The sequence below is a fragment of the Sander vitreus genome, unplaced genomic scaffold (genome assembly GCF_031162955.1).
Source record: "Sander vitreus isolate 19-12246 unplaced genomic scaffold, sanVit1 ctg335_0, whole genome shotgun sequence".
Classification (NCBI taxonomy): Eukaryota; Metazoa; Chordata; class Actinopteri; order Perciformes; family Percidae; genus Sander; species Sander vitreus.
In genome coordinates, this window is record NW_027595477.1 from 66,715 (window position 1) to 87,432 (window position 20,718).

General features: G+C 40.2%; 1 protein-coding gene across 1 annotated transcript in view; it reads right to left on the reverse strand.

The window, feature by feature from the left end:
• The window catches only part of LOC144513752 (low-density lipoprotein receptor-related protein 1B-like), a gene marked incomplete at both ends in the record, with an annotated part of 113,161 nt that overhangs the window by 64,654 nt on the left and 27,789 nt on the right, over nt 1-20,718 (reverse strand). Inside the window, 3 exons of the mRNA XM_078244928.1 lie at nt 228-485; nt 3,104-3,232; nt 3,899-4,018. Of these exons, the coding sequence (XP_078101054.1) occupies nt 228-485; nt 3,104-3,232; nt 3,899-4,018 (507 nt within the window). The remainder of the gene's footprint in view (nt 1-227; nt 486-3,103; nt 3,233-3,898; nt 4,019-20,718) is intronic.

Here is a 20,718-nt window from a genome sequence, read left to right on the forward strand (position 1 = left end):
TATAGAGAGAGAGCTCACAGGTAAGAGTGTGAGAGGGCACATAAAAGAAAAAAAAAAAGGAAAAGAAGGGGTGAGCATGCGTTTGAGAGAGCTGTGGGTGATGTATATAGTCCTGTAGGTGGGTGTTCACGATTTGAGAGTAGATAATCACTCACGTTCATCAGAAAAGTAAGGAAATGAAAAGCAATACTGTAAGATAAGAGAACTAGGAACAGATGAAAACATACGTTGCAAACTTTGTTGTGTTCTTATTTCCTGTTCCCGTGTGAATCCACGCAGATTCCTCGTTTCAGCACAGCGGAGTTGCCCAGAGGACTCTGTAGACAGAGCCCAGCATACACTTTCCTGGTTGTGCTGGAAATCTAATGCCAGTGTTCCATTTACACTCAGAGACCGTAGGGGCTGGAGGCCTGTTCCATTTAGATGGGTGATGACAATACGATCCGAACCACCAATGAGAAGCATTGGACGACTGTCACCAGGATCTGGAGTGAAAGGGAAAATATGGAAGGTATTATTTTGACAATAAGGAAAGAATATTGGTTTAAATGACTAAAATCCTGCCAATAGGACGAACACACAAACAGAGAAATGGAAAACAAGAGACAAAGAAAGACAACAAGCATGCCTTAGAGAAAACAAATACTTATCACTGTCAGAGGTAGAAAGCATGAATTGACTCACAGAAAAACAAAATAGATTTTCAGAGATGATTGATTTAAACAGAAACAAAAAAAAATGACAAACATAAGTCAATTCAAGGCAGGGCAGTCCTAGGTGCTAAAACTGAGATAAGCTGCTTTATGGGCTTAACTGAGCGTGCACATTCTTTGACATCAGGTTCACCCCCCTAAAAGGGGCCCTAATTTATCCTGATCTTCCACACAAGTTCAAGTCAAGGGCTATTCTCCTAATATAGGCAATAAATCAGAATATCTGCACACGTAACTGCTTGGCCTTATCCCTCTGAATCAACTTTTCGCAGCCACACATTTTTCTCCCACACTAGGTGGTAGATGGGGTTTTGGCCAGGCTCCCTGATAGAGGTCTGCCCCAACTCTTAATCAAGCATGGGAAATGTTAGCTTACAGTATGTATCAATAATGGCAGAGCTTTTTTAATATAGACCATCATAAAATACAGTTCTAAATAAAAAAATAAATTACGGACAAATACTATAAGGGTGTCTTTATGTAGTGCATTTTTGGCTCACATGCTAAAAGTCTCACTGAAATGAAATTAAGTCATCCTTTTTCACAGTCAAAACTTATGTTAGACATATTGTTTTAGACGTGTGTCTGTGTTTGACACCAGCTGGCAGGCTGAGCCCTGGCAGGGGAACCAGGTACAAAATAAACTTAAGCAGTGGCATTGAAGAGTAAGAACCACACTAGCATCTAAAGTACCAAAGTAACATTCGCAGGTATGTTATTTAATGTGTTACTGCTGGTTAGCTACCAGGTTATTAGCCATAGCAGGCAAAGTGATGTTAGCAGTGCATGTATGCAATGTTTAATACGTACAGTAACTGTTTTTCATGCAAATATGGTTTAAAACGGAGTGATTTGATTAGCTGTATGGAACACCAAATTACCATTTACATAGACAGGTAACTAGCAATATTCCAAACGAATACATGTAAAGATAGGGGTATCCTGTGTTGTCCAAAACTATTTTAAATAAGTCAATAAGCCCCACTGTTGCACTAGGGGTAACCTGGAACTTTTTATCTTAATTTGAATCAATCCTACGTACACCCTGGCTTTAAAAAGTAATATATTTACATCATATTTAAGACGAATCTTAGATGATTTAAGTTTTTAGTAGGAACACATGGGGATAGTGTAGGAAAGTTGGAAAGTATCAAGAGATAGACTAGCACATTGTAAGTCTTTAATTGTTATAAACTGGTAGCTTTGATTGTTGTGAAAAAAAAAAATTACATTTTAACAATAAATATTTTATAATGATACAATGAGCAGTGATGGGTCTGTAATCTAGAAACGCAATTCCTGAGATTATTGTAAATCCAATAAAGGCATTTTTGCAACATGCAATAACCCCACACTTCCATAATCTATAGTTTGGTACTTAGCATGAGTCAGTGAAGTCCATTAACAAGCAGACATGAACACCATCAGGGTGTTGTAGAGTCAGATTTATGCTAGGAATACAAAGAGAATAAAATATATTATACCTTTCCCTTTAATCTTAGCCAAATGAGAAGAGATCGAATCAAGATTAAAACCACCAAAAGAACATCTGTGCTGCAGAGTTTTAACTTCAATTTTACACTCGACACATTAATATGTTTTTCATTCCCTGCTGCTCCTCATCTTCTAGCCTCAGAGAGCCTTATCTGAAATTTATATTCATGAGCTTTTACAACTAACGGTAACCCCATAGTTATCCCTGTACCACTATCGCTCTCTGCTAAATTAATATTAATGCATGTGAGCATTGGGTTCAGTTAAGTTTATGGGTAATCATATTCAGTTTATTCCTGGTAGGACACCAGTCACATTGATTAAAAGCTGCAACAGTGGTGTTCTCCCCAGCTAGGTGTGCAGGGCCTCTAGCTATTTTCAACCCATATATGCCATAGTGACAACACCCTTAAAAAAATCTGCTTCACTTTACGGTTCAATGCACGACACAAAAATATACCGCACAAGGTTAAGCTTGTTTACTTGCAAACGGCGGACCACCAAAACACAATACCTCTTTCGGTTGTTTTATTTCTAAGTGGGCTGTTTTACTCATCAGGACATATTTGTTACCAGCATCAGGCATTAACATAAATCAGGGTGACGCCGGGCATTGTCTGCGCACAAAATACTCCAGACTGCTCGCACTTAAAATCTCATGCTCATTAATTTTTATCATTATCCTGGCCTGACCACGTCTACCCATTCCCATGTGGGTGATGGATGTGGTCACTACTAAACCACATTAATCTTGCCCTACAAAAGCCAGTGAGCGCCAAGGCGGCAATAAGCTAGAATTACACTCTGGTTGAACAAAACCATCCTGTTTATTATTAGAAATGAAACATACATACTATGCAGATGATGTTGTTTCCCAATGCATGTGTGCTGCTCACCTTGTTTGGCTTTGCAAGATATCCTGTCAGGCTGCAGGATGTATCCTTCTGTGCAGCTGCATCTGTATGACCCATAGGTGTTGGTGCAGGTTTGGCTGCATGCGCCATACATGGCACATTCATCATGATCTTGAAGAAAAAGGAAAAGAGTCATTTGTAACAAATTAGGTGTGCTCAAACATGACCCAAATACATAAAGTATACTTAATGTGGCCTCACTCTAGCACCTCAGGCATAATTACTTTTATAACCAATGAGCCCCTTTTGGAGCTGCAGTACCCTGTAAACCGCACTTTCTCATGTCTTCCCCAAAAAGGATCAAATTCAGGAAGCAGGGCTACTTTGTTAAAGCTCTTCCTCCAGCATAATTATGCAATGCTGTGCCATGTCGTTGGTACAAGGTATGTGCAGAGTCCAAGGAAGACACTGCAACTCTAGAGGCACCTTTGGCAGTTAAATCCTGTCTTCCTCGCTGGCTGTTAGAAACCAGGCCTGCGGCATATACTGTATGTAGAGCATAAAGAGGGAGTGAAAGAGACACAGAGAAATTGTGTACTATATATACAGTGTATAAGGGTGTGTATGCGTGTTCCATGTATATGTGATAGGGTGTAAATGCATTGTACATGAGGCCTTGCCTGCAGACAGATGGTTCTCATATACCTAGCACGTTGTGCTTATTCATCTAAAGGAAGTCTGGCCGAGGGTAAAAGGAGGAATTGGTGTGGGGAAGGGGAAGGAAAAGTGAGGAAGGCTCCACGGCAGGAGGCCTCCACCAGCGCAGCTGAATCCTACCTCTGCAGCTCGTCCCGTCCTCACCGACCTCAAAGCCATCAGCGCAGAAACAGAAGGTGCCGTTTCTCGTCATGACGCAGCCGTAGCGGCACCGGAGCTCGTGGCAGGCCGACAGGAGCTCTGCAGGGAAAAAAGAGAAAAAGAGAAAGAAAGAAAGAAAGAGAGAGAAAATGAGAATTGGAGAAAAAGGGTATGAAAGGGTACCTGGAATGGGAAATTACTTTTTTGATTTGGGAAACTACTTTTTTTATTTTCCTCTTGTCGTGGCCCTTTCAGTCACAACTGCTGCCCTGTCATTTAGCAAAAAAAAAAATCCAGCTAATCGTCACAAGTTTCAAACTGTTCTTCGACAAGAGTTTCTATGAATCACCCAATGGAAATGAAAATGGTGTTTGTTTTGCAGAAAAAAGCTACAGGATCACTACAGGAGGGAACTGACAAACAACTGAAAGAAATGTTGCTGTGTTAATTAGTAAATGTCACAGGACATAGACAGGTGGAAAGTAAAAAAAAAAAAGTTTTTTTACTGTGAAGTTTTAATGACAATAAACTGTGAATTTATTTATATTTATAGTGTGTCCCAGCACTTCTGATGAGTACAATTAAAACGTATTACCGAGCCTTGCATTCTAAATTCATCATTTGACACAGTGATTGACTGATAACAGTCCTCAGGAAGTGCCAACATTGTTACTTCCCATGTACTTTCTGAATGCTCTATTTGCTGATGATGCTCTGTATAGCACTAACCTTTATACAGAAAGAAACAAAGAACAGCTAATTATGGCATGATGAAAGTTCAGCAAAAAATATACAAGCTGGGAAAACGAGAGTACAACCCTCAAGACAAAGCTTCAATTGCAGAAAGATTGATATGCCACGCCTGATCATCATTTACTGTCAATGTACAGCACAAAAGATTAAAAGCTTCCATTGATTGTCCTTGGTCTTTCCTGTTCTAACAATTTCAAGACATTATGAAATGCTGCAGCAGCGAGCCAAATCATTTTTTGACAGGGTGTATTCACATTTACCAGCATAGTGGGAACTGAGCGACAATCAAAGCTTCAGTTATCATTACTTTCTGAATGAAAATGGGTTCTTTGATTTAGATTTTAAAGAGTTGGAATCATGGGATGTCAGTGGATCAGACACTTAATACTTACTGATTCATCAGAAGTCCAGTTTTCACAGTGTCTAACATTCCTGCTAGCTCACTGACACATTGAGATGAATGGTGCTGCTGTTGTATTGTTTGGAGAGCAATATATTAGTGCTTGTAAAAATAGCAATGAAAATGTGGTGAGTAATGTTGACTAACAAGCCAGAGGAATGGAACATTTACACACACTACTTCACTGAAGCTAAATTGTATTTAATAAAATCTCAAATAGTTAGTGCAAAATACTGTTATTGATATTAAAATATGCAGGCTGTAAAATAATGGCCTTGTTACCTTTCACAGCTTCAAATAGGGCAAAGGTGGAACTACAGGGGTGAACTGTCTGTGTATTTGGATTTCATATAGCCCTCAGAGGAGTTCTGACTGACAGGGGGGTTGAGTGGAAAATGAGTGAATTTTCATTTTGGGGCAAACTATTTTCCGGGGCGATAAGAGAGCAAGCAAACACTGAAGTATTAAAATGGTAAATGCCCAGTAGCCTTTGGTCTTCAATGATCACAGAGAGGCCGTTTGGATATTTATTAATACTTCTTACTGGCTCAGAGAGGTGAAATGATTCTAGGGTAGCAAAGAGCTGAGAGGCATGGTATTGCTTTTCTGTGTTTAAAGGATATGTTGTTGGCATTAATCATTTGGTGGTAAATCTTTACTCCTTTTTCTACCCACTAGAAAAGTGTTACTGCTTTTGAAGTGTTTTGCTGCACTATAAATGTGCAAGCATTTATCCAAAGCTGCCAAGTGAACACCCCAGGTTGTGGACAAATACTCTGTACTAGACAAAGCATGACACACAATCATGATTCCAACTTTTAGAGTCAAATGGCTATCAACATACTGATACATCTTAATCTCTAAATATATAGATCTTATAAAAACAGACAAACACACATACACACACACATACAGTATATAAGAATATATAGCGCTGACTCCGCTGCTCTCTCATCAACAAAGCACATCTCGCACGGTATGGGGCTGAGTTACGATCTGGTGCATCTGATTACAAAAGTCGCATCGACAGGACCAGTGTAACCACGGCATGAGTGGCTTGTTGAATCCCATGTTTTCTGATATAGGCAGCCCACAAAAAACTGACTGGGTTGTCTTACTTCACAGTTTGTGGGTTGGTAGGCACTCCAGATATTCAAATCTATATTTAAAGCACCAGCACTAAAATTAAGGGATATATCCCCTTTTACTTTTGGAGAAAAGCTAACATCTTTACTAGAGAGAGAGAGATGTTTCAAACCACCAAACAAGTCAGAAAGGTAAGCAAGGTCCTTAGAATTCCAAAATGTATATACAGTACGAGCCTGCAAGAAACTCTTCTTAAATGTAAAAGCTCATGTTGGGGAGCTTACTGCACTCATGTAACCATTGCGGATATAACCCTGTGTTCATATACAACTCATTTGCATTGGCTAATAGGTTTTGCATGAAATGCTGCCAGACTATGTTTTTATTAAAGTAAAGAAGAAAAAAAAGCATGTGTGTGGATGGGAGGACATAAACATCTAAGTGGATCACATCTGTTGAGTCATAATGCAAAGATGATTAATCTGATCCAACTCTGTGAAAAGTTTAAAGCTGATAGGGTATTCTGGTGATACCCTAAGTTAACTGAGTGCCTACATCTGTACTGCCTTGCAGCTCTCATTATGTTTGTCTGCACACCTATGGCACACATTTCTGTAGGCCTACTTTAATTTGAAGAGATGTGAAAAGGTAAAAAAAAAAAAACATTCATTTTACATTTACATTTATATCTGACAGAAAAATGAATCCACCAGATGTGCAGAGTAAAGTAGCATGCACAAACACATAAATGTGAAGACACTCTCACTTGCATCCCCAATTTCAGAATGCATTTTCAGCTCAATTTAACAAGAGACCATTAAAGTTTTACCCTCTGAAAATGAATGCAACAGTCGGATGGTTAGCACTGTAACAACATTAATACCTAATGTGGCCAGCACTGACATAATGTGGTGCTGATTATGACATAACATAAAGCTATTGTATCTATCTCGCTTTGCTCAGCTCTAAATTACTCATGTTTAACTGGTAATTACCTAACAGCGGTAAACTAAATTAGAAACACGCAGTGAAAAAGCATGTTCCTATTTAAATGGATTTCTTCAGCCTATGCTTGATCATTCTTTAGAGTCAAACAGGGTCTGAAATAGAAGCATGATTACATTTACTTGTAACCTTGGTGATAATGTTCTAGTTTTAGTTATGGTGGTGATTAAATGTGTTCAAAGTCTATACCCTAATTCACTCTTAAGCTACTCCGTAGCTGCAGCTAACAATGAGAGTAGCCCACCAATCATGTTATTAAGGCCAATCTAAAGTCACAGCTGAAAAGTGGTTAAATTGCATCCTTTTGCAACAGGAAAACAACACACTATAGGCCATTATGTGTCAGCTAAATGTCACATAGGTAGCCACATATGACAAAGCCTTCAAACCACATTTTCAGTAGGCCTATATATAAGCTGCTAGCTGGGAAAGCAAAGATTCATGTCAAACTAATTCAGAGAACAAGGATGTTTTTTTATGTTTTTGTGGGTAATATGGACTGAGATTCTGCTGGAGACATTTATGTGGACTATATAAGCTCTACAACCAAAATGACAAAACACTGAATAGAATCAGCCATCATGACGGCAATGGCTGGGGAAAAGGTGCAGGTTGAAAGTAATCAAAATTACACACACCTACTGTACAAAGGGCCACATGCTGGTAGAATTTGTCTGCTTGGATAGATATATTGTCATTGGCTGCTATCTTTCTGAAACATTAGCATTTGAATGGCCTAGTATAAACAGACTTTCTCTGCCCCTTCTGACTGCTACACACTTTGAATATAGCCTACTGTGTGTTCATCGAAAGAAAAACAATGGCATTGTATTATGGGTGGTCAAAATTAATAATAACGAGTCAATGCAAATTCCTTTTAACGGCACTCATTTTTTTAGTTTGGGAAATCAGGACAAGATGCAGCAGTAACCAGTATTCATGAAAACAGCAAAAATTGCAAAACCGGGTGTCCTAAATCTCCCGCATCCAGGTCTCGCTTCAATTTCCGGCATGTATCATGCCCCTATGTACCCATTATCCGCGTTGGGTGGACAGCACCCCACGTTTGCATACACCGGTTTCACACAACTAACACAGACCTACCCAGCACCTAAAGGCAGCTGCCATGGCAGGATCTCTGCCCCTGGAGCACTGGATCCGCGCCGGTATCATGATGCCACGACTACCAGATTACAGCAGTAGGCTAAGTATATGATGAAATAAAATGATTGTATAGGCCGAAAATATCCAGACTTTAAAACACAAGAGAATTAGTTCATACATATTGTTTATCCTGACCGGATTTAATTTTCCAAACACAGGCACACATCTGTCACTCAAGAACCGGTATCAGTTTTTAATGAGCTCTGAAGAACCGCTGAGGTGTTGTAAACTCATTGAACACACTAACTGTCAAATAAAACTGCAGTTCATTTTTGACTTATAGTGAGTAAATCTACAAATGGCCACCATCTTGGTGGAGTGTGATGTGTAAGATGAGAAAGCAGAGGTTAAGTCATGTATGTCATGATTGTGATGATGATCTTTGCCAAGCGCAAACTAGTACAGAAGGCATCGATATATTGTTGGGGAGGGTCATGCCTCTTTTCCCAATCATTTTGGAGGGTCATAGAAAAATATATTTCTGGCGAAGGGAGGGTCAAGTCTATTTTGACTAAAGATCCCAAAACTCCTCCGGTATCCCGTTAAATAAAAAACAAACAGTCCCTTAAAATATGTGTAGTAGGTACTTTAAAAAAGAAAAATGTCATCCTTTGACAGGTGGGTCAAAAACTGATGCTGCTTCCAGCCATCTCTGTTTACTCACTCTCAGGCTTGTGTGTGTACCCCATATGACCTTTGCATTATTTTTCACTGCGTGGTACGGCAACTAGCACGCTTCCCTAGTGTGAGGCAGTATGCAAAATGAATACATGGCGAGCTTAAGATTTCCAAAGCTAATCCTTATATCTGCTCAAAGATGCCAGATGATCAGCTTTCCCTTTTGGCAAACACACTGAGTGCTGCAGGGATTGTATATCTGCCACTGAGCCTGCTTGATGCTTTTCACATATCTAGAGCTATGCAGTGCTACCAAAGTCAATAGTGAAATACATGTAGTAGCCATGATACTATGGTCTGCAAACATACTGTATGTAGAAGAAATATGATTTAGGTACTTAGCAAAAGCTTTTCATTTACTGTGATCTATACACATTCTAACTTCTCATTAAATACTGGAATTAATGAAAACACATCTCTTATATGCCATCTCCTGCAAATGAGCAATAATACAGCTGTGAAAGATGCACTGACACGGAAAGAGTACACGCAAATTATGAGCTGTAACCACAAAGAAGATGTGAGAAACAGCATACTTCATTTGTTCTATTGTCTTCTCCAAAAAAGTATAATGACTGCACCTTAAAAGAAGTGACTGCTATTCAGAGCACATACAGAAATATCCATGCGTTTCTGAGCAAACAGATATAATACAGTAAATAATATGAGCCTAGCCATCCAATATCCTTTCACAATATAGAAATTGGGATTTGTAAAAAGGTTTGAACCACTGAAATCTGCGGTCAAATGTTACTTACTCTGAAACACAGAGACATATGCATTCACAACAGCAAGCCCAGTCTAATTTTCAGTCTACTGCAGTCTAATTTGCTCTAATCAGATGCATTAAAAGAATGATTCTAGCAATGCACAAAATTAATTTCATCTGTGTGGTTTGGTTGAGACATGTGATGCCAAGAGGAGATCATGCTGCTTTGTCATTGTTTTATTTGTTGTATTATATTTTTTGAAAAATGTATGATTTGCTTAAATTCTACCCATGACATGGAAATTGCAATGTCATTATGGCTACGTTCAGACTGCAGCAAAAGTGGCCCAAATAGGGTCAAGTGACCAGGTCAGACTTCTTCAGAAGTAGTATGAACACTCAAATCTTGCCCAGATCTGATTTTTTCAAATCAGATTTAGACCACTTCCATATGTGGTCCTAAATCAGACCCAGGTCTGATTTTTTTCAATGCGGCCGCAGTGTGAACAACCAAAGCGGATTTGATGCGACTTTTATGTCAATCTACATCGACATTTGTCACAATTATGCGCCGGATGGAGTTAGCCCTAGACACAGACAGTAAAGTTGCCCTCGACATCCGAAAGTTTTGAATAAACTGCGTCTCTGTGAAGCTATTCACAACGCAGTCCCACCACGCCTGGCTTCGTCTCTGCATCCACACAGACCTCTGTAGTGAATTTGCAGCCATAACCCTGCAAAAGGCCAAAATAGCCAATTTGGCTCTCTTTGTCTTCATTCTTCTCCTTCTCAGCATCTGCTCATTAACGTTACGGCTGCCATTACACAAAAATTTTGAAATAAAAGCGAAAAAGCTTATTTCCTCCATAACCTCCCTAACTTTAGTGCGACAGCGCGCTGCGTCTGATGTCATTGTTATTGTTCTTTTGCGCATGCGGGTCAGTTCCAAATCGCAAACAGTACACACTGGAATCTGATATAGGCCACATTTTAAAAGGTAATGTGAACAGCCAAACAAAAAATTGGATCTGAGCAAAAAATCCGAATTAAGCATTAAGACTTGCGGTGTGAATGTATGTCTCTGTCTGCTATGGTGTGCTGAAATTAACAGGAACCATGAGGTCCAGTTTTTACAATAAGGAGGAGGGCTAGGCCATAGTGCACAGATACAGTTTAATGGCAGAATGTAGAGAATGTAAAATGTATCATATACAATAGTATAATAAGAAACTGTAGGGAATCTGAGTCTGGTCATGCCAATGACTCAGCAGGTGTTGGAAAGGAATAGTCTATTAGGAATCAGGGTAGATGTTAGCAAGCTGGGCTTCCACACTCTGACAGGAAGCTACTGTAGTAGCCTACAGTACCTTGTAGACTTCCACTTTCCAATTTGAATACCAACTAAACCATAAAAATGGGTCCTCCTATATGTTGAATGTTGTAAAGGGAATCACTAACAGTACATAACCATTGATGGCTTGTTAAAAAAGCGGAAAGACACATCTTGTATCAACCTTCATAGACTGTACAGATCTATGAAGCGCTCTAGTCAGTAGTACACCACAGAAGTTGACAGCACGTCTCCTAGCAAGTCAGCTGTCACATGTCAGTCAACATGGGGGACGCTGCCCCAGAGGCTTGAATCTTTCAGGAGTTTTCAGATCTGCAGTTTGTTTGCATTGTTCAGATTCAGTGACTAATTAGATACAATTGATGCATTTGCCTCTCGGTTCTTTAGTGTTTACATGGCAACATTCAAAAATGGTCCAAAAGTTGTTAACTAATGTCATGCTTGAGCAAGCTGTTCTCTCATTGGTCGGCCAAGGCGATCTCTGCCCACTTGTTTTTCCCCGCATCAGAGTGTGATTGCACATATGCCCAAATAAACCGGACCTGGTGGTGAAATGCTTTTGAAACAACAGGCCCAAACGAGCTAGGAGTGACTACACCCTTAGATGCTGTTTTCACAATCAAAAATGTTTAAGCCTCTTTAGAAAAATGGAAAACATATGCACTAGAGTAGCAGTATCACCATAGTTAAATATTACATGATTCCCTTACACAAAAGTGAGTACAGTTCAAAATGTTGTCCATTTTACCACTGACAAAACCAAACTGAATTTCTGCATATTCGGGACATTTCACTCCACCGCATCCCACAAAAGTCACACATCTATCTAGCAGACGACATTAGTAGAAGTTGCTCAGACCTTCCACATTCAGCCATACAGATGTATAGAGTATAGCTATAGCTATAGAGAGTATAAATGGTGAGTGTGGCACTGCTCTGCCAATACAAACAAGAAGCCTCACCACACCATGGCTAGCAGTCAGATTGCCCCATCTGGCCTAATTATGGCTCCACTTTAGGAATGACCATGGCCTTTGTGAATAGCCAGTTTTCCCCCAAAACTCTGTTCGCAGTCAAGGTCTGTAATTAATGTGGGACCGAATTAAGATGCAAACCCAACACAGAAGGTGCACCCATGGCTGGCTCGAGGACCTTTAATGAGTGGATTTCCCACCCATAAATTAGGAGCTTAACCTATTTTGTCGGTCTGTAGCTGTGGTTGGTATCCTCTGGGTGGCCAGCGGCAAGATTGATTCCACAAATATGAAATCGGGTCATAAATTCTCTGGCGTTAAAACATTCAACAGTTTCCAGACGTGTGTGTAGGGAAATGTTATTTGTATAAGATGGGCGCTGATTGAAGTGACACAATTTATTGACAAGGCTTTAGAAAGTTATCTGAGAAGCTTAAGTGTGTCAGCTTTGATGTGACAAGGAGCTGTCCGGATGGTCTAGAAGGTATAATTTCCCCTTGAAATTGAGATACATGCGCATATACATGTTATTTTCAAGAAATGTAATCCTGCAGCTCACACTAGGGCTCAAATGTGACAGTAAATGTTGTTAATCCCTCAAAACACAATTCGCTGAGGGATTTGAGAACTGGTGCACTGCCAGGCTTCTGACATGCCCTTAAATATTAGAAGAAACATCATCAGTGTGGGTGTCGAAATCCTCCAGTAAACAATGAAACTTTAATTCTAACCACTCCTGAGGAAGAAAATCCGCTGTAATAGGATTTGATGACACCAGATTGTTTCCTCATATTAGGGATAGTAATGATATGAGTGACAATATCTTGCCAGACTGTGGAACAACAAAGTAATATCCATCAAATATTGTTTGCTAGTGTCTGCTACTGTTATTTATGTAGTTTGTAGTGGGGCCTGGCAGTTCCCAAACCAGTGTTACCAGGATAACAAGACCTGGAACTCAAACAGCAAAAAAGAATCTGACAGAGAATTCAAAATTAGATGTGTTAAATACTTTGACAGCACATTTGGACATTACTTTTAAACCATCAGATGGATTTGTATCGGAAATAAAACACTATTGAAAATTACAACCTCATTTTCTCTGGTAAAGTGACTGCAGTGAGGTAGAATAACACACTAAAATGCACAGCACATTGCAGAGTACCACCCCAGAGAGGAGAGCAATCCCCCTCCCGGACTACTTACTGTAAATGTTCCATCCATTAGAGGGGCAAAAATTTAATAAATATGCTAATATGTTACATTCTACAAGGCTGGTTGCCAGCACATTTTCAACCCACTGAGAAACACTAAAAAAATTGTTGAACTGTATTTACGGCTAGTCATTTCAGAAAAGAGCATCACTTATAGGCTCCTTCACTTTGGAGAAAAATATTTGTTTGTTTGAGTTGTCGTAATGAAAAGTTAATCAAGTGAGAACATTTAATGTTGTTCAGAGACAGAGGGTGTGAGGGAAGGTGTGTGTTTGACATTGTTTTAGTTTTAGAGACTTTATCATTAGAAAATAAAAATAAATGTATACTAATGTTTTCTGTATTACTCTTAGTGTCAGAATGTCAAAGTCAGAAACTATTAGAAAAAAATGATTAAGGTGTGTGTTTGCCAAAGAAGATGAACGTTTTCTCACTTCCACGTCCATAATGAGATTTGTTTTTCTGCTACTTTTCAGACAGTGTACTCTGAACTATGATTCAAATCCACAAATAGCTTAAATGAGTGTGTTCTCCGCAGCAATGCCTTTGTCATTGCTGAATAAAGTCCAGATTACCCTTACGTGGCAGAAACAGATCCATATATTCTGGAATCAAATACATTAGAGAGCCTGTTAAAGCAGAGTGCTGGGAGAGGCAGCCGCACCTAATCACTGTAACATTGCCGCATTCAGTGGATTATTTCTGCTGACAATTTTCTGTTGGAGTGAGAGAAACTGGCACAGGTTGACTTTAAAAGTCCAATCATATATTTAATCACAATACACTTTTCTCTATAGGAAGCAATTTGTGACTTTGTTCTTTCAACTTTCCTTTCTGCATCATACCCCTTGTTATTCATTTTACAAGTAATTTTTTTTGCAGATCAGAGCCAAAATGTATCCTGCATATAACACCTAATTGTCAATAAGAAAACATGGAAATACAGGCTTAACCTTCAGTTCAGTTTATTCTTTTTTGTCAAGGGCAAATTGTATGCTTTCAGTGTCAGGATGCACCTAAATTAAAAAAGGAAGAAATATTAGGATCACTAACACTGGATTTAAACAAAGTATGTTCTATCATCTGTGTTGGTGATTGCAAATAAAAGGTTATCAATATCAATATCAATTCCGAGGGGCAAAACAAATGTGTCTTTGTACCAGTTCATTTTTTGCCTCTCAGATAAGTTCAATTATGGATCAATTGTACATTTTCTTTTTCAGACTAACCAGAGCTATTTTAAAATGAAAATAAATGCAATGTGGGTAACACTTTACTTGAAGGTATCTACATAAGAGTGACATGACACTGTCATGAACACATGACACTGTCATGACACATGAACCCTAACCGTAACTCTAACCCTAACCCTAACTTGTCAAGTCAAAAACCAAATGACACTTAATGAAAGAAGCGTTATGTCATAAACGTTTATGATTTGTTTACAATGTTTATGACACATTCATGACAGTGTCATGTCCCTCTTATGTAGATACCTTCAAGTAAAGTGTAAGCTCTGTAAGGTGTAACTAAAACTATGGGGCCGAACATGAACAATTGCTAAACTTTTGACCAATATTGCAATTGGGATTTAAATTGTGTTGATTTTCTACAAATTTAATTTAAAAACAGGCCTGTATTCGTCGTCTATATAAGTAAACAATAAGCACCATCACCAACTTACCTTGAACAGAATCCGATAAAATAATGTATTTTCTTGTTGTTTGGGTAATATTGGGGCTCTGTTTTTTTTAAAGCAGTCAGTAAGAAAAGTCGACTTTGCCCGGCCTTCTTGAAAAATTGACCAATTTAGCCCACATTAATTTAGACATTATAGTGGTAGTAGGCATACTAACATTTAATCATGACATTTAAAGTGGCATTATATTAATTTTGACACCTGAATAGTTGGCCAGTCCTAACAAAGTGCTGGCACATCATCCAATATATTGATATTGGACCTTATGATAATGTTGACAGCGCTGCACTGTAGCAGCTAAGGCTAACAATGATGTTAGCTTCACAGACTCAAATGACAAGCTGTTTCACAACTCTGAATTCTGACGGTCTCAAATTAGAGCTTTTAATAGCTGAGGTAACAACCGATGATATGATGTACTTAAAGGTTTAACAGAGATTTTGACAACACTTTACACTCTAAATGTTGAGCTATCTACCTCTCTGAAAGGAATAACTTGGCAATCTGGTGTGATTTATTTGCAGCTCTATTTACGTTAGCCACTAGAAGTCCCTGCAGCCTGTGAGCGGTGTTACAGTAAAGAAGGGACTTCTGGGTAACAATTGTTGTATGTATGTTTTGAAATAAGTCACAGCAGCTAAGGTGCTATGTGCTAGTCTGTTCATGTATGAATGTGAATAGATAGTAGTAGTAGATAATAGATGGTCAAATTCAACAGCATGAGTCAGTGAACTTTATGACAATCATCTACATCGGTTATGTAAAAAACACTCACCACTCTGTTGGTGATATGACAAGTAAAAACACTAAGCCAAATCCTTATTTTTTTCAAACATCAAAAATGACACATTGGCATTTCTTCTTTCAGAAAACAATCTTTGGCAAGTGTAAATTATCCCAGCATGCACAGAGCATATTAACCAGACAACAGCCAAGAGTTTCTCTTTTGTTGTTTGTCCAAATTTAAGATTAGCTAATTAGCTACAGCTGAGTCAATTTGCTTAGACTGTTGTCATTATAGTAGGTGAAATGAACACTGTCTTGAGTAGCATGTTGCTGCAAAAGAGGAAGCTGTAGTTTAAGAACATTTTTAGGATCCTAGTTTTTCAGGCAGATGCTAGATTGTAGTTTCTGTAGTACCCTAACCCTGTCTTTTCACCTAACCTAACCCTTCATATAGCAAGCTAACTGCTAACTTAGGTGTTGACACTAGTGATGGGACAACCAACTCTTTTATGCGAGTCGGTTCAACCAGATGGTCGTTAGTTGGCCTACCGAGTTAATAGATTCGGTCACCGGTTTGCGTGCCCTCAGCGGCGGGGGGGGGAGGAGGGATTGCACGTTTACTTCCCCCGCCAGGAACCAAGACACCGCTTGATTAGACTCGAGCGGTTGCGGTTACATTCGGTCTCGACATACTATTTGCACACTCATACTGACCGACACTAGACTCACACACTGGCCACGGTTACATTCGGTAGCCTGGTGCGCGGTCTCCTCGTGACAGTCTAACTACCATGTAGCAACATTCACTTCTAACATTTAACTTAACATAACTACCAAGATAACATTACGTGTATTTGTATGTGATTTAATACTTTCCCCCTGGTAATGTAGCCTATGAATTTCCATGAACACAATTCTAAAATGCACGAGACATAAAGGCTTGTGGGATCGGTTGATAACTCAAACTTCCCGAGAACCTATACACCCGTTTGAATATAGACTCATGCAGTACCCTCGGTTACGGTCCTTACGGTCTCGTTCAGTAGCCTGGTGCGCTGTCTCCTCGTGACAGCCTACCTACCATGTAGCAACATTCACTTCTCTAACATTTAACTTAACACAACTACCAAGATAGAATGACGTGTATTTGTATGTGATATACTTCCCCATCGATAATGTGTGAATTGCCATGGACACAATCATCTAAGATGCCCCAGAAACAAGGCTTGGTTAATAACTCAAACTTGCCGTGAACCAAGACACCGCTTGATTACATTAGACTTGAGCGGGTCGGCTGGTTGCACGATTACATTTGGTCTCTTGTTCAGTAGCATGGTACGTTATCTAGGTAGCACATTTCCCGATTGATTCTACCACCACCACTCCAGTGGAGGCGCTAATGAGCTAGATTACTACAGACACACAGTAGCAGAAGCATACCAGCTACACACAACGGCACGAATGAAGTAAAAGAAAAAAACAGGAGTGAGTCGGTTCATTGACGTATGGCACTCGATTCTCCCGGTTCAGTGACACGAGTCGGGTTAATGAACCGGCTCTTCGGTCAGTTCGTCAACACTAGTTGACACTTGCACAGTGTACCGGTTTTGTTCAGTCCCCAGGGTTGAAGAAATACATTCCTAGGACTGTGCTCCTGAAACTGTAGCTTCCTCTGCAGGAACACATTATAGGGCACTTTACTCAACTTTTACTAAACTTTCATTCCAAGTTAACCACGTCGCTAATCTTTTCTTAACTTCATTGGGTTAAAGGATCAACATCTAGAATATGATTTATTAATTAAGTAAAATAACCAGTATGTAATTTAGGCTTCTTACAATAGCAGTAGTGCACTCTTGCCCCACTTCTGGAGTATGGGACACAAACCAAACCTGCAATGTACATTTTTGTTACTTGGATCACCTTAGCAACACAGAGGGAGGGACTAATGTCTACTGATGTGTCGATTGATGCAGCAATACTGTAGGTTCCAGTCTGACTTAAACAGAGGGACTGATTCTGGTTCAAATCCTCAAATTCTAACAATGGTATAAGCACACAGAGGGAAATACAGTTTATTTACGTGTGAGTAGATATTAGATTGTTGATACAGAACATTGATTCATGGTTCCCTGAGAGAACTCAGTTGAAAGCATAAGCACAAAGAGAGAGGAGTAAGATCAGGGAGCAACAAACTTCCTCACTGGGGGAAAACCTCAGAAACAGAGCCTACAGGGGGATGAAATGGAACAGTGAGCACAAGCAATAGCTGTGGCAGCTATGGTTGTATTGTGAGCAGTAAAGCCGCTCTTTCATTGGCAATGAGAGAGTGAGCACATGCATGACAACTTAACAGAACACTATGTTAGAGTAGGGCTCTGGATATGTGTATAGGCAGCCCGGTCTCACGGCAGTTTGTGTAAATGTCACGTTATTTTTAATCTATTGATACATGTTCACGGAGACGTTTTTCTCGTTTTTTACGTGGTCGCCAGCACAAAAATGTGAAGTAATGTATTTCAATGGGAAGCATATTTTGTGATCACAGCACAAAAACGGTAGGGAGTAGTATAAAAAGCCGAAAATCCGCATAGGGAGGCTAGCTGGGGTGGTGGATGGGTCAAACAACACAGGACTTTCACCCAGGCGAGGGGGGATCGCGTCCCGCGTGTGGTGTTTTGTTTCCCGTAGACTTCCTAATCACAACCGTCCCGCTATTGTCGCGCGTCCCCAGCGGCCGTCTCCCAGCGTGTGAGGCGTCCTTTCCCTGTAGTGTTTTTCCTTAACCCAACCTCCGCCATCCCTTTAATGTGGCGCGCCCCCAGCGGCCGCACCCCGCGGCCGTCTCCCGGTGTGTGATGCGCCCTTTCCCCGTAGTGTTTTTCCTAAACCCAACCTCCGCCATCCCGTTATTGTCGCGCATCCCCCGCGGCCGTCTCCCGGCGTGTGAAGCGCCCTTTCCCCGTAGTTGCGTCCCCAGCAGCCATCTTGCGGCCACCTCCCAGCATATGGGGCGTCCTTTTCGGCCGTCTCCCGGAGTGTGAGGCATCCTTTCCCCGTAGGGTATTTCGTGCTGGCCACCACGTAAAAACCGGGAAGAACGTCCCCGTGAACACGTATCAATAGATTAAAAATAACGTGACATTTACACGAACTGCCATGAGACTGGGTTGGTATAGGCTACAGTGTATCCTGTGTGATTTTTACAGCGTGACTTGAGCTGTATGAGCTAGTTTCACAGGCCTCACTCTTTTTAGGCTGGAAGGTAAACAAAGAATAATTTTATATCTTATGTTTGCTATGGGGTGCCGAATGTAAAAGTTTGGTTACAATTTTTTAGCTGATACATTTTCGACATTTAGCTCACTTTCCTCACATTTAGCGCATGTTCCTCACATTTGAGACAGAAATTATATATATATATATATATATATTATATCCATCCATCCATCCATCTTCATCCGCTTATCCCGGGGTCGGGTCGCGAGGGTAGCAGCTCCAGCAGGGGACCCCAAACTTCCCTTTCCGGGGCCACATTAACCAGCTCCGACTGGGGGGATCCCGAGGCGTTCCCAGGCCAGGTTAGAGATATAATCCCTCCACCTAGTCCTGGGTCTCCGAGGCCTCTCCCAGCTGGACGTGCCTGGAACACCTCTAGGGAGGCGCCCAGGGGCATCCTTACCAGATGCCCGAACCACCTCAACTGGCTCCTTTCGACGCGAAAAGGAGCAGCGGCTCTACTCCGAGCTCCTCACGGATAACTGAGCTTCTCACCCTATCTCTAAGGGAGACGCCAGCTACCCTCCTGAGGAAACCCATTTCGGCCGCTTGTACCCTGGATCTTGTTCTTTCGGTCATGACCCAGCCTTCATGACCATAGGTGAAGGTAGGAACAAAAACTGACCGGTAGATCGAGAGCTTTGCCTTCTGGCTCAGCTCTCTTTCGTCACAACGGTGCGATAAATTGAATGTAGTACCGCACCTGCTGTGCCGATTCTCCGACCAATCTCCCGCTCCATTGTCCCCTCACTCGCAAACAAGACCCCAAGGTACTTGAACTCCTTCACTTAGGGGTAAGGACTCATTCCCTACCTGGAGAAGGCACTCCATCGGTTTCCTGCTGAGAACCATGGCCTCATATATATATTATATCTAAATCTAAATGTTAAATTTGACAGGCCTACTGCTGTTCAGTCTCGCATTGCGAGACCTAGCTAACTTAGCTAGTTACAGTGCTGCGAGGCCTGTTCAGATGACATGTCGGCTGCAGTGTGTGAGCTAGATTGCTTGTGAAGGGTGAGTCAAACTAACGTTAAACACACAAGGAGATATGAGTCAAACAAAACAACGGCATTATAGTACACACAAATATTAAGACATTTCTGTGATATAAGTCAATAATACAAAATACTGACCGAAATGTGTTTTAATCCAGTAACATTAGTCGAACAGCTCCACTGTAGTCAGTATTTACTGTACCAACAGGTGTTGACTGAAAATTGCGGTGCAGCGCGATTTGAAGCCACTGCAGTGGGCGTGGTTTCCTTGGGGATTTGAATATTTTCTAAATATTTAGCTTTACACTTGGCGACACATTTAGATATAACATTTAGATTTAACATTTAGATATATATTTAGATTTACATATAATATTTAGATATATATTTAATCTTTAGATTTAGATATATTTAGATTCAACATTTAACATTTAGATTTAGATATAACATTTAGATTTAACATTTAACATTTAGATATATATATAATTTCTGTCTCAAATGTGAGGAAAATGCGCTAAATGTGAGGAAAGTGAGCTAAATGTTGAAAATTTATCAGCTAAAAAATTTTAACTGAACTTTTACATTCGGCACCCCATAGTTTGCTGTGTGTGATATTCAAATTGACCTGTTTTCTGTGTAAGTAGGATTTTTCTGCCCCACATCTCACCATCAACAAATTATGCCCACTGGTTTTGCCAGAGTACTTATTAACATGTTGTCTAATTGTCAATAAAAGGTGAACGACTTTATGAACTAATTGTCT